Source organism: Anopheles aquasalis, chromosome X, assembly GCF_943734665.1.
Source record: "Anopheles aquasalis chromosome X, idAnoAquaMG_Q_19, whole genome shotgun sequence".
NCBI classification, from domain to species: Eukaryota; Metazoa; Arthropoda; class Insecta; order Diptera; family Culicidae; genus Anopheles; species Anopheles aquasalis.
This window is the reverse complement of record NC_064876.1, coordinates 488,630-515,889: the sequence shown is the minus strand read 5'-3', so window position 1 is coordinate 515,889 and position 27,260 is coordinate 488,630. Positions and strand designations below refer to the sequence as shown.

Sequence of the window (27,260 nt, the reverse complement as noted above, 5' to 3'; positions counted from 1 at the left end):
CTGCTGGTTCGCTGGATAAGCAGCAGCAAATCGTATTGTGGAATGCCTCTTCTCACCCTCCTCACTACCTCATTACCATTTTAATGAATCGGAGCGAAGTGAATAATTGATTGATGTTACAGAAAGCTCAACTTAATTAGCTTCCCAAACGCCCTTCCCCTCCCCACCCCCACCCCGTCGAAACATTGGATAATTGCACTCGAAATCCCGTTGCAGTACGCCTCCACCACATCCTTTGCGACGCCCCCCTTCTGGTTGCTCACGGGCGCCGGGTTGACGAGGCAACGGCGGAAAGATTAATTGGAGGACGCGGGTTCGGATCGGATTTAGCGATTGCGGTTTGAAGAGGGCCATCAATCTGACACCTGCAGCTACCTTCCTCGCTACAGGGATGCCGGGGCCGGGGTTGAAGAGGATGAACTCGACCCCAACACACACGCAGCAGGAGTGACGAGCTCTTTGCCAATCTCTAGATGCATCACAGATAATAAGACACTTCGAGGAGAGTGAGAGCGAGAGTGCGAGAGAGAGAGAGAGAGCGAGAGAAGGAAAGTGAGAGGTCATTGAGGTCAGGACTCATTTCCATCCTGGAGTGCACGCAGGTGCAGGAGGCAGAAGGTACGGGGAGGGGTCCGGTGGAAATGGAAATTAATATTCAATGAAGCCGACGACGAATTTATTACGTTCCATCTCATCGTTAATTGATTGAGTAGCGCTGTAGCTGCCACCCATTCACCAGGATATTCGGCTCGGCATCTACCAAGCACACCGGCATACATACCGCCCCCCTCCGCACTCCCCTCTCAACTCACTCCTCGAGAACTGTGCTGTGGATTCGATGGATTCACCAGCATCATAAGTAGAGCTCTGACTGCTGCTGGAGGGCCGCTGCAGCGAGCACGGTGCGTCGGAGTGATCTTTGAACTTTGGTCGGTAGTTGAAAAATAATCACAGCTTTTTATCAAAAATTAACCTTCGTAAAAACATATGAAAACAATTGATAATTTTCATTTCAGTATTCACAAAAGCCCTGGGCAATGCCCGGTAAAAAATCAGATAGCATTTGAAAGAGTAAGGTCTCTAGAATGTAAAACCAGCTGAAATTATTCCTCTCGGTTCCTCTTAACCGATTTTTCGATGTTTTGTGTGAAATATGGGTTTTTTAGAATTTTAAATCTAATTGCCTGTATTTCCTTTTATTCTCCTGCTTGATTTCTTGGCGATATTTGTCCCAGATACTTAGTTAGGACAGCACTTCCACGTCTGCGCATTTTTTGGGTAAGACAAACGCTATAAATGGGCCCAAAAGAAATTACAGATATTTTGAGAAGCATGAAAAAAGCAGATTAATGACAAAAATAAAATCGTTTCCTTGCTCATATATGCTGGAATTACTAGAAAACATAATTGTTTTAACGGTCGTACATCGAATATCAATCATATTTGTAACGAATAACAGCCTTATGGGGCCAGCTTTTCGCCCAAATACGCCATCCCATCAGTGCAGCGGTCTCTCCCACAGGCCGCGAACGCCATCGCACTCCATCGCACGGCAAAATTGCGCACCGGCTCTACGGTGGTTTCCATTTCATCACTTCCTAACGCGCGCCGGGCCACTGAGGTCTGTCGCTTTTCTTTCTGCACGAGGGTGAGGGTTTTGCCCCATTTCCTTTCGTTTCTTTTTTTTTATTTTTTATGTAATTTGTATTGTTACAAGTACATTAAAATTCAAAACGGTGGTGAATCGTAAAGAAAAGTTTATTTCCTTTCCACCGTTGCCACTCGCGCTACCCCTACACCACCACGACACTTCTTTCACGAGAAAAAAGGGAGAAGACCGGTTGTACTTCGTGCTGCTGCTGCTGCTGCTGCTGCTGCTGCTTCAGTGCACTCTTCGTAAAGGTATTGTGTGTGTGTGTGTGTGTGTCTCCCACCTCTTCTCTTCCCTTGCTCGCGGTGAGCACTTCATTTTATCGTTCGAGCCTTTCGCCCCGTGCCGGCCGTGTAGCGAGCTCGTTTGCGATTTATTTTTATTTTTTTTACCGCTCGTTCCGTCACCGGTGGTGGTGGCGGTGGTGCGAAGGGAAGCGCGACCACGTCGCGTTTTACATCGCGATGCTACATCGTTTTCTATTATCCCTTTTTATTGTTATTCATTTGCCACTGCCGGCCTTGGTGGTACGGACCCGGGATCTTGGGCCTCAAAAATTAACGATCCTTGAAGGGACATGGGGCTGGCCCCATGCACAACCACACAGACAGCTACTAGCACGGAGTTCCGCGTGTTGAGCTACCGGAGCGTGTCTTCCGGATCACCTGGCGACCTCCGTTGCAAAGCTTTCTCATTTACTGAGGGGTACACCGCTGGGGGGACTGGGGGACTGGGAGGTGTAGGAACAAACACACATGCCAGCTAGCTAGCCAGCCAGGTGGCCCAGTTTGTCAAATCAACGACACGAACACGAACGTCGACCCCGGCGACCTGAGGTCCTATAGCTACCCTGCCACCGAGATAGCAAATCCGGAAAATTGCAGTCACCCCTCTCTCTCTCCCTCTCTCACACATATACACAGCTACACGTTTCCGCGCGGTCGCTGTGCTTCGACGTCGTGGCATCAAGGGATGCATCATCCCTTCCCCACCATCCCCACATTCGCGGACCGGTGTGCATGTGCATCCTGTGCTTGTGAGTGTGTTTGCAGAGGTCTGTGCGATGTCTGTGATGAGAGGTAAGCGGCAGTAGCTGCAGCAGCAGCAGGAGCAGCAGGAGCTCTAACTAACCCCAGGGGTCCAGTCCAGTTCCGAAATAATCGTTAATAGAGAGAGAGAGAGCGCGAGAGAGAGAGAGAAAAGGAAGGGGAATGGTGAGAATGGGCTGACATGGCTTGACAAATAGCACGTCACACGACCTGCACACTCCCCCTCGCATCGCCTCCCGCCTCTGTCACACGAAAAATGAAGTTCCTGGAGGGCGCGGGAAGGGGAAGGGGCCAAAGGCGAACACTAGCTCATCGTCCGTGCTGAGCTTCAGTATTCATTGGCAGGCGCACACCTGGCGCGTACCGGGGTGGGAGAGGAACACAAAATGGCGCTACGGTTTCGCGCGCGCACTGCAGACGACAACGACTACGACGACGACGACGACGGTGATGATGATGATGATCCGAACGGAACCCCAGAAACCTTTCCCTTCTCCCTTTCCCCACGAGCAGGACGAAACTGACACGTTCCGTTCCGTTCCGTTCGGTGTCGCTGTGCCCGGGTGGTGTGCCGGTGTGTTTGTCGAACAGATTGCGGCCGGTTTGCTGAGGTTTTTTTTTTCGCTCGCTCAGCAGCAAACCGGAGCAAGCGAGCGCAGAGCGGACCACAGAGCCAAAGGATCATAGCCGAGCACGCCCTGGCTAATGGCAAACCGAGGGGAGCGGGGGTTGAATAAGGGAATGGTGGTGGTGGCAAGAGGAGGCAAGAGGAGGCGAAGGAGCAAATCCAAAACGATCAACTGGAATCGGAGAGATGAACAGCAGCAGCAGTGGCAGTGGCAGCGGCAGCGGCAGACGAGGACGAAGACGACGCTAATGTTCTTCCTCTTCGCGTGCGTCACGAAAGAGGCAACCCCTGGTCCTGGGCCGGGGCCGGGATAAGTACTTTGTATACCGAGCGTACCGCACAACCTACACTCGGTGCGTGCACCATGATCTTTTCTTTGCCTTTTGCGAATTCCTTTTCCTGTTTCCCTCCCCATTTTTGCTTCCGGTTCACGGATAGCTCCCGGGGCCGGTAGCGGGCCACACGAGCGTGTGCTGGAAAAGCTGGAAAATAATGTGATTGGGAGCGTGGCACGTCCGCGTCCCCCTTTTTCCACGACTCGGCACGATGCGATGTTCCCGAATGCCGCGGTGGACTCCGCGGAGGCAATCAGACAGGCAACGTCGTCCACCGTTCCCCCGGAGCATCGGGGAGCATTTTCCAGCGGGAAGAGAAGGAGGGGGACGTTTACTTTGCAGGCACAGCGTCTACCGTACTTTCTTGTGATCCTCGTCCGTCGTCGCTCTCTCTCTCTCTCTCCTGCTTCAACCATTTCACGGAAACCAGTGTCGTGTCATACGCGACGCTCCCCTTGGCGTGCAACAAAAAAAAAAAAACATGCGACGAATGGGCATGGGATGACCCACCGTGGCCCCGTGTTACCGGTTCCGATGGACTCGAAAGGTACAAGGCACTTTGTTACTCGGAGGTGCCAAAGGAGGTGCTCTACTTCTCCTTTTAAGGCCTGTGCGCGAGCGCGCGCTAAAGCTAAAGTGCTTAGAACGAAGCCTAGTCGGTGATCAATTCTAGAAATTACATTCACAATCTCACTTACATTTTGCACAGCATGTTTTTTAGTGAATGCTTATCCTTTCAAGAATATTGTGTAATTTTTTTTGATCAATCGAAGGAAAATTTACAAAGATACCGAAAAAAGTCCATTTTTGGCAAACATGCAGTCTCATGGTAAATTTGATGCCATGGGCGCAATTTTTAATAAATCGTCCCCTAGCTACGACCAAATATAGTTGAAAAGTTGTAGTTTATTATGGCATTCACAGAAATATATATAGGTTGATAGTTTTCCGAAAACAAATCGTAGAAAATGAGCGAATTTTGATTAATCGAAAGACTCAAAGCGACGAACCCGGTTTCGATCATAGTGTGATCACTTCTTCGGCTTTAAAAATCTGCCAAAAATCGAAAAATCGGATTATCTACAAAAACTCAACGGGGCTAATTAGATAAACTTGAAATCTATCAAATGAATATTGATTTACGTATTTGAGATGATCCATCACGCGGCTATGATGGGCAACGTGAAAAAAGAACCTTTTCGAAGACACGCCTTTTCTAACTGCAAGGCCATGGAAGAATTTTTTCAACAATTCTACCCCAAACTACAAGCAAATATTCCTGAAAAGTTGTAGTATAGAATGGCATTCACTGGGAAAAAATAATCTTTAATGGTTTCTTCACACAAAATCTTCAAAAATAAGCACAAAATGAGATCCATCTCCAGGTTGAGAGAGGATAGTGTTTTTCTAATAGCATGTCCAGAAAAGCACCACAAGTGCTGGTCTTCACCTTGTGTCAGCCTTCACCTTAGGTACTGCTGCGAAGAAATACCTTCTACCAAGCTAACAACTAGCGACCAAGACCGACCACCAGGTGACAGCTTCCATTCGCAAGAAGTTCCAGTGTCTTGTGGTGGCACCGGCACCTAGGCAGCGCAGCAGGATTGCGCCAGTCAGCTAGCCGGCCAGCTGAATAATGAATAACGCTCGGCCTGGACCCAGAGAATCACAACCAAGATGGTGGGTCACCACCACCTGAGCACCAGCACCAGATGGTCTGTCACGTCACGGACGGATTCTACCCCGACACACACTGCGGCGTTTCACTCTGTTATGCTAAAATCAATCAAACGCACGGGATTGGCCGTCCGGCGGGCGAAGGAGTTTGGCGCAGTATGCTTGCTCCGCTGGCTCTCCCTGGATGCGCGGCCTACTGGACAACAGACACACGGGTCCGTGCCCGTGTCCAGGCCGCTTGTCACAGCCAGTTATCCTTGACGACGACAGCGGGTCTGTTGGCGCTGTTTGGCAAGAGCATCCGCAGAAGCTGCTCGTGCTCCAGTGTCGTATCTCTGCATGTGTGTGTCTCTGTCAGGTGCCATTAGCGCTCGATTGTCGAGAGAGAGAGAGAGAGAGAAAGGGGAAAGGGAGGGTTACTGTAAGAGGGCCACAAAATGCCAAGTTGGATCGCCGCGCAACGCAGGAAAAAGTGACGTACATTCGGTTTGCTTCAGAGGGGTGATTTTTTTATGGAAGTAAATTTCACCAGCGCACACGCAAGCACACACCATCACACATGCAAAAGGAAGGAAGAGAGCGTGGCAACCTCTGGCCGAAGGTGACGGCCAGCAATCAAACGAACCTCGGCCCTTCTCCCCCCGCACAATCAGCCGTTCACTCGCCATCTACCTCTGCATTTCCAAACGAAACCCATTCGCTCAATAATTCACGTGCAGCAACCAGCAAACGTAACCAAAGAAAGCGAGAAAGAGAGAGAGAGAGAGAGAGCAGCGAGTGGCCAAAGCACAAAAGGCAACCGCCACACCAGCAGCATAAACATATTTTCATCGGCAATGCTGATGCGAAAAAGCTGATCCTCTACTGCTGCTGCTGCTGCTGCTGCTGCTACTGCTGGTGTCACCGTCATTTATGTGATTATTTATGTTTATTGCGGACATCCGTGGCAATGCTGTGGGCACACGCAGCACCAGCAGCACCAGCAGCGGCAGCCGAAAAATTCTACCGAAGTCCGGAGTGGGGCCCAGGCTGGGGATTGCGGAATGGAATCGAAAGAAGAAAATGAGAGGGCCACCAAACGGGCGGACAGCGTGCAAAAATCCGTCCGTCCGTCCGTCCGTCCGGCTGCTGCGTTGGCGCTGGTTGTTTCTTCTTGAGAGGGGGGTTCAAGAAGGGCAGCTTCTTTTTTGCGAGGCAGGGTGAAGGGTGAGTTGAATCATCCCCATTCCGTTCGAAGAGCGTGCAACAGAATGGCTAGATGGATGTGACTTACGGGCGTGCCTTCGAGCGGGCAGAAACCGAGGAACAGAAGGGTCTCGCCTCGTCGTGAATAATGTAGCGCGATGGACGCCGCTGCTGCTGCTGCTGCTGCTGCTTCGGTCTTAGGCCAGGGCAGGCCAGGTCAGAAATTGTTTTCTGCCCGGTGAGGGGGAACGGGGTGCACAATAAAAAAAAGAGGGGCACACATGAGAGGTGGCAGCCACAATCAGACTGCGTGCTGCGTGCACACATCAAGGAGTCCTGCGTGCGAGCTTCTTCTTCAGTGCTTATTGCAGATTCTGACGTCGGACGCTAGGACGACGGGCCTACGGGCGGCGTAATGCAGCCATCCAGCGCGCACGGATTGACCGCTGACTTTCTTTTCGCCTTTGGCGGTTTCACTTGCACGGACCATGCAGTGCAACAGAACGTAACAACCCCTAGTTGGCTTGTTGCCGGGCCAAACAAATCAATCAAGCGCGACAGCACACGGCACCGGACGTCACCACGCCAAACGGGCTGACAATGAACACGGGAATGCACTTTCCGGTTGCAGCAGTAGCAGCAGCAGCAGCAGCAGCAGCAGCAGTTCATGACTCACTCACACTCCTCCTGGAGGCCGTAGCCTATCCTCAAAGACATCCTCACGCAACAGCAGCGCGTCCGGTCACCAAGAAGCAGCCCCGGGGCTCCGGGGAGAGGGTAGTTTTGAGCTTACGTCATGTTCATGTAGAACGCGAGCGCGCGCGCGCTCGCGCCAATTCGGTTCGGCTGAGCGGTAGGTGTAATGGATGCCGTGGCCCACCGGAAGTCAGCCATTCATTATGGGCTAGCCACCCCGAACTATCCCTTTGCCCACGTCACACCGTCACCAGAAGCTTCTCTTGCCTCTCTCTCTCTCTCTCTCTGCAGTGTCGGGCAGCGCGTCTGGCAGCTTCCGAAAGTGCTTTCCTATGCTCCAGCTGCTTCACGCTCTTCTGCACAGAACCAGCACCAGCCAGCCAGCCAGCCAGCCAACCAGCCAGCCCGGCATCAAACGATGTTTCAACGATTACGAGTGCAAACACTCGAGAACTGTGCGAGCGAGCGAGCGAGCGCGCGCCCCAGATAACAAAAACAGAACTTCGAAGATCGAAGCCCCTGGGGGGGGGGGGGGGGGGGGAGCACGGTAGAGGAGAAGAGGGTAGGTGGGGTGGTGGGTTTGCGAAAGTATGTTTTTGGGGTGGCCACCCCAAAAGCCCTTCCAACCCAACGGGGTTTTATTGCTCCAGCATCGTCGTCATCGTCGTCGTCGTTGCTGCTGCCGTGCGGCTTTCGAGCCAATTCGATTGGATTCCGGTGCAATGCTGTGGCGGGGAAGGGCGGGGGGGGGGGGGAGAGGCGGTGGAAAAGGGAGAGATGGAGAGTGGGTGAAGCTTACACGATGCCGTACACACGACGAGCGCTTGTAATCCCCGGCAATCGATTCCGATTACAGCGGCCGGGCAGACTGCTTGCTTGCCTGCTTCTCTCGTATGTGTGTCTCTGTGTGTGTGGTTGTGGGTGGGGCAGAGTGGGCCAAATCGTATGCAGCATAATTCGGGCGTCGTCTTTTGGATTGCCGGCTGCTGCCGGTGCTGCCCACCGCACAAAAGCTGCCAGCACCAGCAAGCACCAGCAATCCAAAGTTCCCTTTTCGCTTTATGCTGGCTTTATGTGCTCATCGTTTTGGCTCTCGCAGGCGCCCTGGTACTGCTGTTGCTGCTGCTGCTGCTGCTGCTTCTTACGATCTGTGCTCGCCGGAACATCGCGTCGAGAACGTCGAGGATTTTAAATTTTTTATCTTCTCCCTGCCACGCTGGAAACAATGGTGCCCCACGGCACGCCAATGGCCGCCGCATCCGAGAACCGTACGACGTTCAGAAGGAACGAGGGACGGATCCAACTCTATTAACGCGGTCGAAGAAGTCAATTGCGGCAAACGGTGGCTGGTTTCGGGCTGGTCGGAGTCCATCTTTCGGCTACCCGCCCGTCTTGGCACTTACTAAGATGCTTACATCAGCTGCCATTGCAGTGGCTTTTGCTCTGGCTCGCTATGTGTGGATGTGTGCACGTGGAGTGACTCACTCTATTACGAGGCGTCCTTTATAAGAAGCAGTAGCAGCAGCAGCAGCAGCAGCAGAACTGGCGAAACAATGTGCTAAATGGTTTTTAGTACAAAAGCTACAGAGAGAGAGAGAAAGGGGGTGAACCTGCAGAAGGGGTGTCGTTGGTTTGGTGGCCACGATTGCGATCGAGCGGAACGCGCTGCCTAGGCACCTAGCAAACCACAAAACTGGAAACCGCCCGTCGAAATGTCATGCAAGAAGGGCCTGCCTGCTACTGACACGCCACGCACATTTGCTCAATCGGCGGGGGGGGGGGGGGGGAGGCAAAAACCACAAACCATCCGGAATCACCAGAAACCATCCAGAAACTTGTGTGTGCACTGCGAGTGGTTTTGCCATGTGGGGTTGCACGACCCCGCTCCAGTGCGTGCTTGAGTGTGATCGAAGGTCAATAAATTGCACTTTCACGGACGGGGCTATCCGCGACCATAAATCGTTCCTAGCGTTGTCTGGCAGCCACCGCTGCACACGAAAGAGAGAGAGAGAGAGAGAGAGAGAGAGAGAGAGAGAGGTGATTGTCACCAGGCGCCCATTTTGTCCCAATGCCCCCCACCCCCCTTTCCATCCCATTATTAAGCATAAATCAATTGCTGTAAGCCAAAGAAATGGCTGCGCTGGAGTCGCTCTCTCTCTCTCTCTCTCTCTCTCTCTATCTCTCTCTCTCTCTCTCTCTCTCTCTCTGTCTCTGGGGAGCTTTTGTGGGGGGGTTGCTCTCTGCGTACGATTGACTGATTTCAACCTCCTCCTCCTCCCCGGTACCGTTTGAGCAACCCCTTAACGGCCCTTAGAGACGGCCCCATCTCTGCTCCGACGGTGGTGCTCTAGAACACGGGCACATTCTGGCGCGTAGAGCGCTTATCGCGCTCCCCAATAAATCGCGGTCACCGTTTTATTGCACCGCGAGCGCGCGCGCACCCGTTAATTGCCCGTGTATTGGCCGGAGACTCCACGACCAGTGCGACCCAGGCTCGTACGAGGACGCGATGCTGATGCTAAATGCCGCCTAAACGTCGAACCATCGAGCAACCAGCCAGCTGGTTTGCTTGCTGGTCAATGATAAATTACCTGCTAATGCTATCGAAGAAATAAAATAGCGACAGTGGTGGTGTTACGGGGCGTGCTAATGTGTCCGCTCGCGAGCGAACCAATCGACACCCCGAATCGCAATATGTGCGTGCTGGTGCGGGCAGGGGAAGGATGATTTTTGCTCGTTGCACAGGGCTTTAAGCAGAGGATTACAGCGATGATGCTGCTGATGGTGCCGTTCGGTTGCGATTGGCAATTCGCGATTACTGCTGGCGCTGCTGCTGCTGCTGCGATCGATGGAACGGTTGGCAGCCAGCTTATCCTTTCGGTGTGTGGCGTGTGGTTCACTGGTCCACAGCTCGTTTTGGTAGAGGCAGCGGCGTACCTGACGTTGCGTCGAGCGCAACGAAGCGGATGTTACGATTAATTTAAAAGATAAATAAACGTAATGAAACAGAACGATGAGTGAATTAATGTTTTCGAATGAAAGAAGCAGCTTTCGAATGAAAGAGGAAGAAGAAGCAGAAGACTGCTGCAGCAAATTGCACCCCACAAGGCACAAGTCACAGGGGGGGGGGGGGGGGGGGGGGCAGCCTGCAGGCAGCTGGCTGGTGGGAAGTTTGCACAACACCAAGAAGCCACAGCAATCTTGGCAGCCTCGTCCACGCCCCTTTGCATCGTTGCAAAAGTTCCTCCGGATGCACTACCCAACGCAGCAGCAACAGCAGCAGCACCAGTTCCTTCACCAGGAGCCACGACGAAGGATGCGTCCCCTCGATTGATAATACACATCCAACCGGAGCCATCCGGGGCCTCTAGCACCCTCCAACAGTCCACACTGCCCTCACCTGGGGCTGCCAGGTGCAATATGCAAAAAGGAGTGAGACTGGCTGGCTGTCTAAAGCCTGGGGGAAGTTTGGAAGGGCAGGAGAATGAGTTCTGGGGGGGTTTCCATTGTTTCAAGCGAGCTGCTGCTGCTCCTGCTGCTACCTCTTCGGGAGTAGTTCTATGAGACATAGAGAGAGAGCGCGAGAGAGAGGGAGGAAGTGGGTGGCAGTTGAGGAACCGAGAGGGGATGGAAATCAGGAACAGGGCGTAGTGCGAGCGAGCTAGCGTGCCAGTTGCCAGGGGTTGGTTTCGCACCTCAGCAACCCAACCACCGCCCCCCCCCTCCCTTCCCCACGGCATCGCCTGTGCGAGGATGCTAAACATAATTTAAAGATGCAGCATAAAGATAAAGTTTTGAGTAAAAGTTTAATGAAATGGAAGCATAACTCAATTTGCTGTTACGTTATTTCCAGTTCCGTCTTCTTTTTTTTTTCTTTCTTCTTCCTGTCGCTCTTCCCCCCCCCCCTCCCCTTCCACCCTGCAGTCCCTTCGCTCACCTCCGCCCGATACCGGTTCTCGGTTTCAGTAGCCGCCCGTAAGCCATCAGCGTAGTCCCGTGTCTGTGTTACTCCTTTTTTATTGAGTCTCGGCCAGTCCGTCCGTCCGTCCGTCCGTCAGCCCTTGCTCTCTCTCTCTCTCTCTCTTCTCTCTCTCTCCTTCTCTCTCTCTCTTTTTGATAGGCTGCTGTACGGTTACTAGACGGCCATGACCGTGTTTCTTTCCTGCAGCAGCGTCCGGAGTTACAGGAAGAAAAAGACAGAGACAGAAAGAGAGAGAGAAAATGGTGTTGGCTGGTGGCTGGGCGGCTCATGCCGATAACGATTAACGGAGGACCGACCGAGGGGTGCGACCTGACCTGGGACCCGTTACGTTTTGCCGCTGCTGCACCGCGTGAAGGCGATCAAAAAGAAGAAGAAGAAGAAGAAGAACCAAGACGAAGTCGCTAAAAATAAGTCAAAGGAGAAGCTGAAGGGGGTAGGGAGGGAGGGAAACAAAGTGGAAGTTAGTGCCCGGGCGCGTTAGCGTGCTCGGCTGTGTAAACTTCCGACCGACCCACCGATCTCCCGCCCTCCTCGATACTGATGGGTGTCAGTCGTCAGTTGTAGTTGCCAGGGCTTTTGCGCAGGGAAAAGGTAAAAAAGGGGTAGATGGTGAGCGGGGGGAGGGGGGGGGGGGGGAGGGTTTGCTGCTGATAAGATGTTTAGTAAGTTTTACAGCTTTCACCGCCAGCCAGCCAGCCAGCCAGCCAGCCAGTCAGCTAGCGCTGTGACGATGGACCACCCTTAGGTCCCCGCGTTTTCTGCCGAGTTGTCGAGACTCCTTGGTCCTTTCGGGCGGGGGTTGGTGGTGGGTGGCCAGGCGCAGGGGATCAACTGTCGTAACTGTGCTGCCTGTGCACAGCAATGTGTGTATGTTTGTGTGAGGAAAGGGGGAGGGGGGGGGGCACAGACGAGCAAAACTCCACCGCACCACCGCACAGCTCGTTTGCATACCGCTAGAATCCTTTCGGACTAAAGTTATGACTGGCGTAAAAAAAAAAACAAGAAGAAGAGAAAACTTTAAAGCCACAGACGACAACGACGGTGATCCAGACTCGTTCCACGGTCATTCTCTCTCTTTCTCTGTCTGTCTCTTCACATTGTTATCACGGGTGCATCACGCAAGGCGTTCGTTGCATAGATGCGTGTGCACAATGCGCTACTGGCCAGCGCACTCAACTGCAGACCATCATTTGAGCATCCTCATCCCCCTCGCCCCCCCCCCCCCCCCCCTTTCGCCAGCTACCCGGCACACAGTAACGTTGAAACAATCCAGCTCCGGCTCCGGCTGGCTGGTGCAGAGTGAAGACTAAAGGAATCTGATGCTGATGAATAGTGGCACTCTCTCTCTCTCTCTCTCTCCTTTCTCTCCTTTCTCTCCTCTCTTGGCTTTCGGATCGCGGCTGTTTTGAAGAGGCCAACTGTCTAGAGAGGTTCGTTTGCGATGATAAACCACGAATCAGGACTCCCACACCCACCCTTCACCCCCTTAGCAGAGCACGAGAAAAGGGGTTGATGATTCCGGGCGATGATTGACCCCGGTACTCATATGCCAATGCCTCTTGCGGCGCGCCGCGTCCACTCGAACCCCGTTAGGACACTTGGAACGCGCGCTGAGGACACATGCCACCCTTAAAGCGGGAAGACAATCAAGCGGTTAAGCGGTGCTGATGGTGATATCGAGAGGTCCGCGCGGACACTCGTGACGGGAGCGAGTGAAGGGTTTAATTAGTTTGGGGCGCGCGCGTTCAAGTGCGAAGTGCACCAGACGGCACTCCCTCCCTCCCACACGTTCCCTCTCACAAAAACCCACTCGAAAGCCCATGGCAAGTGTGCACGCTACTGCCGGTACGGGGAACGGCACTTCACACTGGCGCCGGGGGGCCCTGGTGGCCAGTAGCGTTTACCAGGTGAGCCGGATCGGGCAGAAGAATTCGTTCGTTCGGCCATGCCAAGCAATCGATTAGTGGGCAATTGAGAGAGAGAGAGAGAGAGAGAGAGAGAGAGAGAGAGAGAGAGAGTGAGGGAGAGGTGGCCCCTTGCCACCAGCTACGCTGCCGGTGTGCCCGGAATCCGATGGCTTTTGCATAAAACGGTTGGCCCCTGTTGTACAGCGGGGCGTACAACGTAATCGCTTATTTCTCCATTCGACTCTCCCTGGTGGACAGCAGCAGCAAACTCGGAACAAGCGAGCCGGCCAACTGCTGCTACGCTTCACTCCACACGGCTGGTCACCGGAGCGGTTCGACGACGACGACGACGATGGCTATCCACTATTTATGGGCAGCCAGCGCTCCAAAGGCCCCCTGGAACCTGAAACCTGGACTGGGCTGGACTGGGCTGGACTGGAAAGACGGAAAGACGCTTACGGAACCAGGAATGGAGGCTAGGGAGTCTTGGTCCTCTTTCCACCACCACCATCACCCAGTCCGCTTTCCCTCACTGGCTCATAATAATAATAAATAATGGCTGCTGGGCACGACGGTTTTGCGTGGAGCGGGCCCACAGCGGCTTCCCGGGGTCCCCAATACCCACCGCCAGGAGTGGTGCGAGCGCCAGCTGGCCGCCCGCCAACGCCAAAGCACCGGAACGATTCCGGCTCGTTTGTTCGGATAGTCATCTTCACTCCGCGTGCTCGCCTTTCTCCCTCCCCCCCTTGGCCCGGGGAACGTGATTGCTTGTTACGACGATCCGAGACGCAAACACACACGCGTACAGGCTTGAGAAGACGATTGATTTTTTAATTAAAGACATATCCTTACCGCCAGGAGCCGGCTAGACCGGTGGCAACTCCTGGCAACACTTGGATAAGGCGCTCCTGGGACGCTCTCTCTCTCTCGCTCTCTCTCTCTCTCTCTCTCTCTCTGGTACACTGCTCTTAGTCTGTTTCGCCAGAATGTAGTACAAGTTGTCCCACGTCTGCTACGGGAACGGGAACCATCGAAGAAGAGTAATGTTATATTTATTTTCAATTAATGCAATGATTTGACGTCCTCCAGTGGCCACCAGGATGAGCTAGATTGGTTTGCCGGTATCGGGTTGCACCGTGACCCTTTTCCACATTCCCCTCCCCTGGTATCGCATCGATAGACACACACTAATACCGTACAGGGTGTCCTTCCTTACGGGGCCTCAAGCCTTTCACGCTGGTGCACGCTGGCAACTGTTTCTTGTCTTACTCCCGCACGCCTGAAAGCAGATTAGCTTTCAATCGCGTACAGCAGAAGAAATCCGTCAACAATCGAAACAATAGAATTTCAAGTTTTTAAATTTATGAAAAGAATATTGATTTGCATTTTTCTGATGACCCATCGCGCTGCTACGATACGATGGGCACCAAAACAAAAAATCCATTTTTGCAGACATGCACTCCCGGATTTTGATGCCATGGACGCAATTGTTTATAAATCATCCCCAAAATACGACCAAATATAGTTGAAAGCTTGTAATTTATTATGGCATTTACCAAAACATAAATAGTTTGATAGTTTTCTTAAAACAAATCATCAAAAATCGATCTTTTTCGGTTCGGTATCAAAAGACTTTAAGCGACGAACCCGGTTTTGATCATTGATCAATCCGTCACCATCATAGTGTGCTCAAACCACTGCTTTCAAAGCTGGTAACTATCTAGAAATATTACACAGACCAGCTTGCAGAAACACGAAGAAACATTCCAGAAACACGAAGAAAACGTTTGCCACTTTTTGGATGAAGCCGAGCCTTCATTTGTCGGTTTAATCGCTTAAAGAGAGACTGTACAAATGTACAAATCGATATTCGTTAGAAAGATTATAAGTTTATCCAGGTAACCCCGTCGAGTTTTTGTTGAATTTCCTATTTTTCGATTTTTGGCAGATTTTTGAAGTGAAGATTTTTGGCAGATTTTTGATCATCATCATCATCACCATTATCATCATCTCATCAACGAGCCGGTAGTAGGGTGAGGTGGAGATGGGGGAGGTGGGGGGGGGGGGGTAGTGTGACTCGCCACACCGCGGCCATCATTGCTCATTCAGGCACCATCATTAAATATGCAATAAAGCGTCGACCCTTCCACCGACCGAACCGATACCATCCGCCAGTTACCGAATGAACCGTATGGGAGGTCACGCGGATATGCAGAATGTTCCTGGAGGGGGAGAGGGGGTTGATGATGGATAAAGGGAAAGGGTGCCCGTACCGGAAAGCGCAATATCGGAAGCCAACCGACAGCTCAACCGCAACAGACCCCTCCCAGGGCTCCCTCTCTCTCTCTCTCTGTCTCTCACCCACCCACCACCATGGACGGATGCTGAGGTTTTGATGTCGAGTGTCGGTGCCGGTAGCGGTGGCAAAGCCTGTGGCTTTCGGTAAAGTAAACATTTATCATAAATACTCCCGCGCGCGCAACACAGCAACACACGCTCACGCTCATGGCAAACACCCACACCCAGAACCAATCACAGGATCACAGGACTTCCGGTGTGCCATCTTGTTCCTTAAATGTCGAACATGGGAACCAATCGCGCGTCCACGGCGCTTTTTCTGCTGCTACTGTGTTGGCCAGTGGCGAGAAGGACCCTTAATAAGCTCACCTTCTTCTCCTGCTCCTTCGAGTAACGCTCGTGGTATACAACCGCCCGTCCACCGTCATACACATACCCCCCCCCCCCCCCCCCCCCCCCGAGGGAGGGATGCAGGGGTGCAATTTGAATAATCATTCAATTTAAAATCGTTTTCTTATAAATAACATTATCCACCGGGGTTTACCGAAGCTCGCTCGGCTGCCCTATCGGTTACCTTCCCCTCCGCAAACCATTAAACTGAAGGTTGTTTCCATCCCCCCCCCCCCTCCCAACCTACTGCACCCCAGGCACACTCTCCATCTCTCTCCGTCTCTCTCTCTCTCCGCGCGTTATCGAAGCGAAACGAAATTACAGACCAAGACGGTGACATGTTTTGGCGCAATTTACCGCAACATTGGAGGCAACATTCCCACATTGCCACAGCAGCAGCAGCACACAATCTCCGTGACAACTTTCTGATCCGCGTGGAAGCCCAAAAACAAAACCCAAAAACAGTAATGATTCCATAAACCATCTTCGATATTCAATTATTGGTGGCTCTCTCCTGCGCGTTCTCCCCCTCTCTCTCTCTCTGCCTCTTTGCTGGAGAGCAGGAAATCTCGGCATCGCCAGGCACGGAACTGGACCGGGACCGGACCGGCAGTCACGGATCGATGGTCCTGGGGTTCACTCGCTACCCCCTACGGTCCGCCGCCGCCCACTGGACCGTGAAATGGGACGCAGCCGCGTCGCAGGCTCAGGCCGAACTTCTTAATGTTACGTCGCGTTCCCTTCACCTTTCTAGCTGCCCGTGCGGTCGGTTCCAGATTGTTGTTCTCGGCGACGCTGTTGACCGGCCCAGGGGGGTGGCCCTGCTGCTGATGATGATGCTGCGGTTCTTCTATTTCCCCTCCTACAGCCCTCCCCTTGGAGCTGGCTTCTGGTTGACTGTTGTTTTCGCCGTGGTTCTGCGTGAATTTCAAACAAATTAAAGAACTTTCGAAGGCGACGAATTTGGGGGGGGGGGGGGGGGGGGGAGAGGATTTCCCGGGTTGTCCGGAGAGAGTGGGCGACTTGTACGTGGCGTTGGTCCCTACAGCAACCAGATGGTCCGTGAGTAAAGAGCTAGCGGCCTATCTCGTACATTAGAAAATTCCCAGGGCTTCCCTGCATATATTTGAGATAGCGGTGGAGATAGTGAGTAAAAGAGGGTGAAAGGGAAGGAAAGATAGAGCGGAATTCGATTCGCTTGGGCGCGTGCTGTAAGCGGGGAACCGTGGCCAAAGTGCATCGGGAGCGCATCTCGCCACAAATGCAAACTGCTTATGCTGGACTTTAGCAAACCACACCCTTGGAGCTGGAGGGGCTTGGTGGATGATAGCTAAACTTTGCGTTACGCCGCGAACCCCACCCCGGGAAGGGTGGTAGCGAGACATTGCCCTATCTCAGCAGCAGCAGCAGCAGCAGCTCAGGGCGGAGAAATGGCGAATGCTACGGTTTCCGATCGCCCAGAGCCGATAGTTTTAGATTGGGAAATTGAAACATATGAAATACGTGACCGGCAAGCCGTAACAGCACCGGACAGACACATAAGCACACCGTGTGCAAGCAAGTAAGTGATCAAGGGCGGGCAGGGGATGGATACCGACTGATACGGACCATGAATCGCCAATCACGGTCTAAGAGTGGGGCCGATGACCACGGCCGACAAAGAGAGAGCGAAAGAGAGAACGAGAAGGGTAACGAGCTGCCGGGTGCTTCGGACTCCCAGGCGAATGGATTCAATGAACCATAACCACCGTAGGTAGATAGTGGAGGACGCCAACGCGCTCGCCCGCAGCGCCTTCGCACAGTATCGCACATTGCGCACCGAGCAAATATTTACCGGCCATCCAACGGGAAGAAAAGTATATCATCATCGGCGCCATAGTCGTCGTCGTCATTGGTTCGGTTATGGTTCCACTTTCCTCCTAGTTCGTTTCTTTCTTTTCCATCAAACATTGTTTTCTTTTTTATTTTCCCAAAACAAAAAGAGAGAAAAACAAACAAAACACAAAGAATACACAGGAATCACTCAGCTCCAATTTTACATTACAGCGCGCCAAAGGCCTTCATTGTCACAATTTGAGAAAAGAAAAACAGAAGAAAAAAAAACGGGAAATAAACGTTCACCACATTGATTTGTGCGTGTTTGCTTGCTTCATGGTATCAAGCTGTAATCTGCTGAAACCTCCTCCTGAGCTTATCCTTATCCGCCCTAAACGCGTTCACCCTCGTTCTTTCCTTTCTTTCATTGCTCCCTGCTCCCTGCTTGCCAGATTCGCGAATTCGCTTTGAGCGTTTTTCTTTAAGGTGATAATTCGTTGTCGCACACATGTCGCATGAGAAAACAGGAAGAGGAGTGGGGGGGGGGGGGGATAACAAGACGGGAAACTTATAAACGCCTAGTCTAGGCCAAGTTGCTGGGCATGCAATGGAAAACGAAGAAAACTGTTTTTTTTTAAAGAACGAACGAAACATCGTTTGGTCAAAACGTTTGGGACTTTGTTGTTTGGATTCGGCAAAAACGAGATGAGAAGAGAATAAATCCATGCTAGTGGCTAGTCTAATCGAAACTGGTGCGCACGAAACTCGCACAACGGAAAACTATGAAAAACGGAAAAAACCAAATGAAACTATGTAAGCTTCTTCTAACTACCAGTGTCGAACCGCATGCAGATAATAAGAAGAAAAGACGAAATTGATACAAAAGAAGCGATTGAAACAAAAAACAAAAAAAAAACCGGAGTTCAAGCTGGACCGTTGCTATCTAAGTGAAGCAGTTGCTCGTGAAAGAGAGCGAAAATTAAACCGAGAAGAGAGAGAGAGGCAGAGAGAGCTAACTAATGACATATCGCGATGCGCCCGTCTCCCATCTCTCACTTACTTGTTACACTAAACTCCTCTGACCAGATCCTCTCCGTTTCTCGCACCGTTCCTATACTGTCTGGATTGCAGGATTAAATTAAAACATATATATATATATATTTCTCCTCCCCTCCCAACCAACCAACAAGGGTCCAATGGTAGCACACCGACCGGTTTGTTGCTTCATATTAATGTGTTTTCTTTTTTTTTTGTTCTTCTATTTGGTAGAATACCGGGGTGGGAAGGAGGTTTCAAGGCTCCCCCCGGTCAGCCCATTCTGCTGCAGGTGCTGGTACGTACGCTTCGCATACCCACGAGACCCCCAGCCCCCCCCCCCCCCCTAACCCCCTGTGTTGTATGCACAAGCCTTCTCTCCCTTACAAACTATATATCAATCGAGCACCGCCGCCTAACCCCCGGTTGTCCTATCCTGTGCCACCTGCGCAAGCAATCTCCTGCTGCCACGGCCTGTTTCCATTGATTTGTTGTTTTTTTTTTTTTGGAAAGCAGTATTACACGTAGTTTGCTAGTGAATCATCATCCGATTCTCCAACGATTCACGGTCGGTTGCCAGCCCGCTTCAGTCGCTCCCTCCTGGGTTTGCTGCATCCTTTCCCATGGGGTCTTTGGTAGTGTCGCGCAAGGCCGGCACAAGGATGCAGCTGGCTACACTATCCGGGCTGCCGGGCTTCACGACCCTCCCGTCCGCTGGTTGTCGCTGGTGGCTGATGGCTGATGGAGTGGAGTAGTACTGGTTTACGCGAAGAACATCCGCCACACGGTTATACCCCGCCGGGTCTGCCTTGCTCTTTCACTCGCTGTACAATTCCTGTATTGATAAACATTGTTTTCTTGTTTTTGTTTCCTTTTTTGTTAGAGGGTATGGTTTCAGTGAAAGGTGGTCCTTGGGCTAGCTCTTTATAGCTGAAAGAGAGTAGGAGAGAATAGAAATGACACAAAAAAAAGGGGAAACAGATGAATACTTTTGCGAGTGGTGTATAGTAGCGAACGCGCTCGTCGTTCGATTGTTAAAAAATAGGCAATGCTCTAATCCATCCACTAATCCAAAACAAGGCACAAAACGCAAAATGAGCTGCAAACAAAGTGCTTCTTTGGAACATCCCCCCACGTGGGTAGGGGGAGAAATACAACTAAGGAAAAGGGGTAAAGAAATCGTGCAACAAAAAAACAAAAGGGTTAAAACCTACGGTATGTGCGAGGTGGGGGATTCTATATTTGGGAAATTATTTGATCCATATCTTTTTTTTTTTTACAAAAGTCAGTGGTTAGTTGATGTACATCACACCGATGCTAATGACACAGGAATTGAATTGGCGCGTGCTGAATTGAGTGAGAGAATGAGGATAGGACGAGAGAAAACCGTTCTACCGAGCATTCTCTACTTGTACACCTGCGCCATTGAATGATGTGTGCTTGTCTGTCTGTCTGTGTGTGTGTTTATGTGTGTGTCTGTTAGGCTAAACAACGTCTATCTATCAATACACTAGTCAGAGAACTAGGGGATGCAGACGATTATAGCAGCAAACTAGGCAGTATGGTTTGTGTTCTCAGTCTTGGACAGTCTGGCTTGTCCGCAGTGCTGATAATGTCATAAATGTGCGTGTAATTTGTATGCGTATGCGGAAATTGGTGAGCTAAATAACACGGTGCAATGGTCGCCTACGGTGGTGCGTACGAACTAACGGGCTAGCGGATAGCCCACCAAACACCAAACAAAGCTATGCAAACAGGTAGTGCAACGAGCAGCAGCAGCAGCAGCAACAACAACAGTGTGCCGGCCGTCCGCGGGGCACGCGTTAACTGAGAGGCATTGCTTACATCGGTCCCATTCGTCGTACGGCCCACCCATGGCTTCGCCGTCGTTCCCGGTGAACCCGCTGGATCTAGCGATGGCCGGAGCGCCTGTCGCTTGGCCACGATTTCAAGCATCTCGTTCAGTATCGCACCCTCGGCTGCCACATCGGAGGAGTTCTTATCGAGCTCTGTAACGGGAACCGTGGGGTACAGGTGGAAAGAATGGAAGAATGGTGTCAGCTGCAAGAAAAGAAAAAAAAGGGTCGGACACTGCACGTGTACTCACTGCCAGAGGATAGCCGCATGTTGAGCTCTTCCTTCAGCTCCGCGTGGCGATGCTCGAGCTGCAACTCCTGCTGCCGTATGCTCAGCTCGTCGTCCCGTACCTTCAGCTGCGTGATGTTGCGCATTATCTCCAGCCACTCCTTCACCAGATCCTCGTCATTAGCACCACCGTGGCTGGCGGCGAGGGTTTGCTTCAGTGCATCGCCCTCGCCCCGCAACTCTTTCTCGATCTCCACGCCACGCGCCTCCAGGTCTTCGATTTTTACCTCGATCTCCTCCTGCTCGCGCCGTATCTCTTGAGCAATTCTCAGTCTGCGCAGCGCAAATGACGAATGAGAAAACGTGAAGTGAAGTGCGAAAGTGAGACACAGAGAGAGAGCAGAATATGTGCGGTGTTTACCTTTTCAATTCCGCTTGTCGGGACGCTTTCCACATTGCACGTTGCTTTTTCAATTCGTTTTTAGGTTCGTTCGAAGCTCCTCCTCCTCCTCCTCCTCCTCCTCCTCCGCATTCGTCTGTAAAAAATAGCAGCAATCGGAACCAACAGACAGGGAGTGGAATTAGCACGCGAGCGAGCTAGTATGGGAAGGAGGACCATGGGCCATGGGCGCGCCTACCATCGGAGGGTTGATAATTAAGCGGTAACGGTGGCACCGGTGGTGGTTCCAGCTCTTCCGCTTCCTTGCGCCCGATCGGCGTGTAGCTGTTGCTGCAGCGCGCTGTACCATTCACCGTCGTGTTCGTGTTGGTTGCTGGCAACGGTGCACCCGTTGGTGAACCCGTACCGCTCGAGGATACCGGCGGCGCGGCCATAGCACTTGTTGTGGTGTTGTTCAAGCAGTCCTCCGACGCGCTGCGACCGTACGGTGAGCCTTCCTTTGACTGCAAAAGACAATGCATGGTGTGGGAGGTAAGCAATCAAAATGGGCAAAGTAGAATTCAAACAGGACGTACGGGCGCATGCGCACATGCAAACTTCGATCTGCTGTGGGAACCAGATCAGCAAACGAAACATGCACAACAACTCGCGGAGTGGTGGAATTTTTTTCGGCACTGTCAAGAAGGATTTTTAGTAACATCGTGTGTTGTTTAAGTGCTTAACTGTGGGTATGGAACGCATCTCGCTAGGCTAGAAAACTACAGACTAAGGGTAGACTGGACGCAAGCTTTGTTTTGCAATGCAATACACGCGGGGATCGTGTTCATGGTTAAACGTGAGTGAGGAAGGTGAGCTTGGTATGTAGAATTCGGGGAACTAGTAATATTCTAACCTACACAGAGGATACTATAGTAAAAAGAGATCCCAGAGAGAGGGGGAAAGAGTGAAAAAGGAATCTAGAGTATGATTCTTACACCACATCTAATGTTCCTCACATCAAAGCACGACTGTAGAGAAGAGAAATGGAGGCACAAATCAGCAACAATATGCAACTCTGGAAGTCGTCCCTTCCGCCTATCACGGCGCAAAACACCTATCCACGTACACACAAACCAACACCAACACTCGCTCGCTACCGAAGTAAAACCCTACATTGCTTACCTTGGATTTATCCTTAAGCTTTGGCGAGATCATGAACGATCGCAAGAATCCCATCCCCCCTCCGGTGCTAGTGCTTGCTGTTGATGCGGCCGGATCGGTGCACACCAGGCTGCTCCCTCCCGGCGGCACGCCCAGCTGACTCGCCCCTCGCGTATCCTTGGTCGGCGATGACTCCTTGCTGCTGTTGCTGTCCTTTTTGCTGCCCCCGTTGTTGTTGTTGCTGCTGCTGCTGCTCCGGCCGTTAAAGAACTCGCTCACCTTCTCGATGATGCTTTTGCGCCGTTCCCGGTCCTTGCACTTGCTGCGCGTCCGCCCAGCACCAGCCGCACGGCCACCGACACCGTTCGGTTCGTGTACCACACTTTGCACCAGATTCGGATCGGAGATGCAGTCGGTCAGCGGGGGTGGGTTGCACGATTGAATGGGAGTCATGGCGACCGTACCGGAGGGTGGCGGTGCGTGGATCGCGTGGTTCGACACATCATTGACGCTTTTGGAGGTGACGAGATGGTGATGGTGATGGTGGTGGTGGTGGTGGTGGTGGTGGGGTTGCTGCTGCTGCTGCTGCTGCTGCTGCTGCTGCTCTTTCTCCTGCTCGGTGCTCTTTACATCGTCCGATTTGTTACGCTCATCATCGGTGAGCGCACGGCGCCCATTGTTACGATATTTTTTGCGTAACAACAGAACCCTGTCCTCGGGCGAAAGACCCAAATCCTGGTTGGACTTTTGGCGAGCTTTCGAGCGTGCCTCCTCACGTAGATGCTCCGTCAGCTGGCCGATGGGAGTTGTCTCGGTTATGTTGCGGTGCTGCCTCCGGGGCGTTACAAACGGGTACGGCTGGTTGCCGGCGCTACCGCTTCCAGCATCCGGAGCATCCAGTTGGCAGGGCGGCATAGCGCCGACGGGGGGCTGCTGTACGGAGGAGCGGCCCTCCACCGACCCGGTACCCGGTTTGGCTGTGCTGGAAACGGTGGACGGAGATACGATCGCCTCGAGCGACGATCCGTTGGCGATTGCCGCCACCTGACAGAGCGCGTGGTTCCGGTTACGGCTACGGTTGAGCCGTTTCTCCGCGTTCAGCTGCTTTTTCGTCTGCAGCTTGTCCATGACTAGATCGTGTATGAGGTCCTTCTGCTTAACACGCTCCTTCGTGATCTCCTCTATCTTTTTCTCCACGCTTTTGGGCGGCTCTGGTGGTTCTGGACGGGCACGACTAGTTCCGCCACCGTTCCAGCCCTGCGGTGACGATGATGACGATGATGTAGGCGGCGCAACCACATACGACTGCGCCTCGGTCGCCTGGTTCCCGTGCCCCTCGTCTATCACTTCCTCCCCACCGTCGGCAGCCTCACCACTCACGGTTACGGGGAGGTCACCCTTGGACGTTTTGCGTTTCCCTTTTTTTACCACCTCGAGCGTGTCCTGGGCGTTGCTGATCTGCTGGATCTGGTGCTGCAACAGTTTCACGTACTCCTCGACGTGCTCGACGTGCTTGAGGGAATCCTTACGCCCGTCCTTCCGCTCGAGACTGGCGCGCTTCGCTGCACCACTTCCGGGTGCCGTTTCCGCCGCGTTTGCTACCCTTGCACCACCTCCGTCCGGCCCACCCAGTACCGTTGCGGGTGGGAGTAACGGTGGTGGAGCGCCGCTTCCCTCCAAAAATAGCTGGCCAACCGTATTACCGGCCACAATCGTCACCGCATCGCCACTCTCTTCCTCCTCCTCCGTGGTTCCCTTTCCGCCCCCGGTTTCGCCCGATTGTTTACCCTTGATAGCATCGCCACCCGGGGCCAGCGAACCGGGCACAATCAGCAGACTGTCCTCCTCGATGTCGTTGTTTCCATCGAGGGAAGGTACGATGGAGGTCGCTGCCTGCTGCAACTGTCCGAGGGCGGCGAATGTCATCTTTCCCGGTGGTGGTTCCTCGTTCATCGGTGTTTTCGTATCATCGTTGGCCAGCAGATAGGCGCCCTGTTCGATATAGTCAACCCGGCACGTCAGTTGCTTGTTAATCGCTTCCACCAGCATCGAGTTTGCTGCTGCCGCCACGCTCGTCATATCGCCACGGACTGTCGACTGGTAATGGTGTGCCGATGAGCCGGCATTCGTGGGGTAATGCAGCGCCCGGCGCGACTCCACACTAGGATCGACGAGCTCGGCATAACCGCGGTTCCGCAGCATCGCCCGATTGGTGGTGCCGGCGTGCAGCATCACCATTTCACTACCACTTTCATCCTCCGAGCCCGTATCCATGAACTCGATATCGTCCAGGGCCAGATTACGGATGATACCATCCTCGCCGCCGCCACCACCACCACCCGCACCATCGGCTGCCGTCATCAGCATCAGTTGATCCTGCTGGAGCTGCTGCTGCTGCTGGTGTTGCGTCCGACTGTGCTGCTTCTTCTGCTGCAGTCGTGCCGCGTGCTTGGCCGTGCGCTGATTGCGTCGCTGCAGCGATGCCGGCCCCGACGACTTGCCCGACGACGACGGTGGCACGTTCAGCGCAAACTCAACGTCGACAAAGTTCTCCGACACGGCATCGTCCGCCGCCCAATCGGACAGCTCCGTCTCGGTCAGGTTCTGTGTCGTCACCTCGGTCTCCTCCGAGTCCGAATCGTGCGCGGTACGTGGTGGTGGCATCAGGAGCAACGGGCCAGCACCGACCACCGGCGGTAGGTCGCCACCCGGTACACGCATCATCGTGGCTTCGTCGTCGCAAGCCAGCGGCGTCCGATCGGCATCGGCGGTCGTGTCATCGGGAAGCTTCGCGTGGTACAGCTTCAGGTACGAGGGTTTCTGAATGGCGTCTGAACCGCGCTCACCACGGTCCCCGTCCAGCACGAACGGTATGTTCTTCAGTGTGTCGATTTTGTTCTCGTTCCGTGAATCGAACCGGAGGTAGGGCTTCGGTTTACTGGGGGAGGTCGCCGGTGAGGCAACCGGTGTGAGTAGCCCAGCGTCCTCTTCGATGTCCCCATTCTCGACGGGCGTGTGCGGCTTCTGCTGCTGTTCGCGTGGACCCGCACCTGCCACTGTCGCTGCCGTACCGGTGGTATCATCAGCACCGGTAGCACCGCTCGCAACCCACTCGACCACCGTGTTGATGCTGTCCTGATTCATCTCCTCCTGTAGCAGCTGAGCCGCTATCTGCGTGTCCGGTGGTAGCTTCTCCATAAGCTTCAGATCCTCCGGATCACCAATGTACCGCCCATCGATGATCATCAGACTGTCGATCTGCATCAGCTCACCGGTAGCGTCTCGGACTTCCAGCCGCGGCACGAACCGCTCATCGTTTTGCGTTTCCGGGCTTGTCGTCGAGTCCAGGATGAAGTGCGGTATGTCTTCCACGCTCGAACTGCTGCTGGTGCTGCTGCTGCTGCTCGAACTAGAGCTACTGCTACTGGAACTGCTGCTGCTGCTGCCTCCACTGCTGACCAGGATAGTATCGCCTCCTTTCTGGTCTGTACCTTGCTTCTTGTCCTTTGACCACGGCCCATCCGGCACCTGTAGCGTCGTCTCATGACAGCCATCTTCACCCTGTTGTTGGTGCTGTTGGGCAGGCTGGCTCGGAACCGTTTTCTCTCGCTTCACCAACAATTCCTTGGCATCTACCGCAGTCTGCTCCTGCTGCTGCTCCTGCTGCTCCTGCTGCTGCTTGTTGATCTTATTCTCGTTACTATCGATCTGCACACGATTATCGACGAGGCCGGGACGACATGGGACCATCTTGTGCGGTTCAGTCCGTTTCTGCTGCTCGGCGCTCACCTTCGGTGGCGTAATGCTAAAATCGAGCGTCGTCTCCACCAGCGAACGGTCACAGTTCGGTGAATCGGTCGTCAGGTCAATGTAGGCAGGCTTCAGGATGCCAATGTACTGCAGCTCGTCCCGCTTTTCGCCCACCAGTTCGTCCCCAGCAGCATCCGTTGAGCCCTGCAGGCCACCGTCAGCGCCAATCGCCGTGCTTTTCTCCGGTGTCAGTCTAGTGACTCGTTCCAGCCGGTCATTCTCGTCGTTGTAACAGTTGTTGTTATTATTGTTGTGACTGCTACCATTTTCGTTGTTGTTGATCACGTTATTCACGCTGTTGGTAGCGTTGGGTTTATCGTTGTTGTTATTATTGGCGGCAGTGGCAGCAGCAGCAGCAGCAGCAGCAGCAGCAACCACATCTCCGTTAGCCTGTGGCAAACACGATTTCGGGGTGGACGAAATGGTCGGCAGATCGATCGATTCCTTCCGCACCGTACCGCCCTGCAGTAGCTCGTGCGTTTTCAGCTCGTTCAGCTTGTTCTCGACAAGCGTCGCGTTGATCGTTTCGACCAGCGACGAGCGCTTGACGCTCGTCGCTTTACCCTCGATGTACACGTTGGTTTCCTTCGCGCTAGTGTCCCGCCGTACCATCCCACCGGGCACCACCGGAGCCGAACTTTCTGCTTCGTTCGAACGTGGTGCCATGGAATCGGGTGCAGAAATCGCCGCCGCCGTGGTGCGTAGCGCCGCCAGGCCCGGTTTTGCCGTGATTGTCGGGCTTAGCTCCGGTGCTGGGTTCAGTAGCTTCTGGCACTCAGTAATGTTCGAGTGGAACGACTTGAACTTGGAGTCGAGCGCGGACGCTGAACCAGACTTCAGGATGCCAACACCGGGCGCTTCCTCGCCCAGCAAATATTTCTTCTTCAGCTCGAGGCTCTTCTTCGAGGCAATTCCCTCCGTGCTGGCCGTCTTGCTGAGCCCGTAATCACCGAGCCGCGGTGTGGCCAGCACCGGGCGCGTCTGTCCGGCCAGCTTGATCGACGGGTCGACTTCGACCAGCGGCTTAAACTCCACATCGCTCCGCGCGTCCACATGCCGCTGCTGTTGCTGTTGCTGATCTCGGTTACCCGTTGCTGGCGCCGGTATCGGCCGCCGGTACCATGGTGTGTCGTCGATCGTGGTTTGCTTCACCTGCGAGACGCGAGACACAAAAGAG

General features: G+C 53.3%; 1 protein-coding gene across 6 annotated transcripts in view; it reads right to left on the bottom strand.

The window, feature by feature from the left end:
- Nucleotides 1–17,826: 17,826 nt before the first annotated feature.
- LOC126569775 (F-actin-monooxygenase Mical) overlaps nucleotides 17,827–27,260 on the bottom strand; it is a 43,451-nt gene continuing 34,017 nt past the window's right edge. For 4 of the 6 annotated variants that reach the window (XM_050227118.1, XM_050227125.1, XM_050227108.1 and 1 more), the window contains 6 exons: nucleotides 22,295–27,235; nucleotides 22,108–22,140; nucleotides 21,372–21,636; nucleotides 21,155–21,269; nucleotides 20,756–21,066; nucleotides 19,869–20,657 (listed from right to left, as the gene is read on the bottom strand). In XM_050227118.1, the coding sequence (XP_050083075.1) occupies nucleotides 20,362–20,657; nucleotides 20,756–21,066; nucleotides 21,155–21,269; nucleotides 21,372–21,636; nucleotides 22,108–22,140; nucleotides 22,295–27,235 (5,961 nt within the window). In that variant the 3' untranslated portion in view covers nucleotides 19,869–20,361. Of the gene's footprint in view, nucleotides 19,579–19,868; nucleotides 20,658–20,755; nucleotides 21,067–21,154; nucleotides 21,270–21,371; nucleotides 21,637–22,107; nucleotides 22,141–22,294; nucleotides 27,236–27,260 lie in introns of those variants that run through there. The other 2 variants (XM_050227143.1, XM_050227133.1) reach the window with 2 other exon arrangements.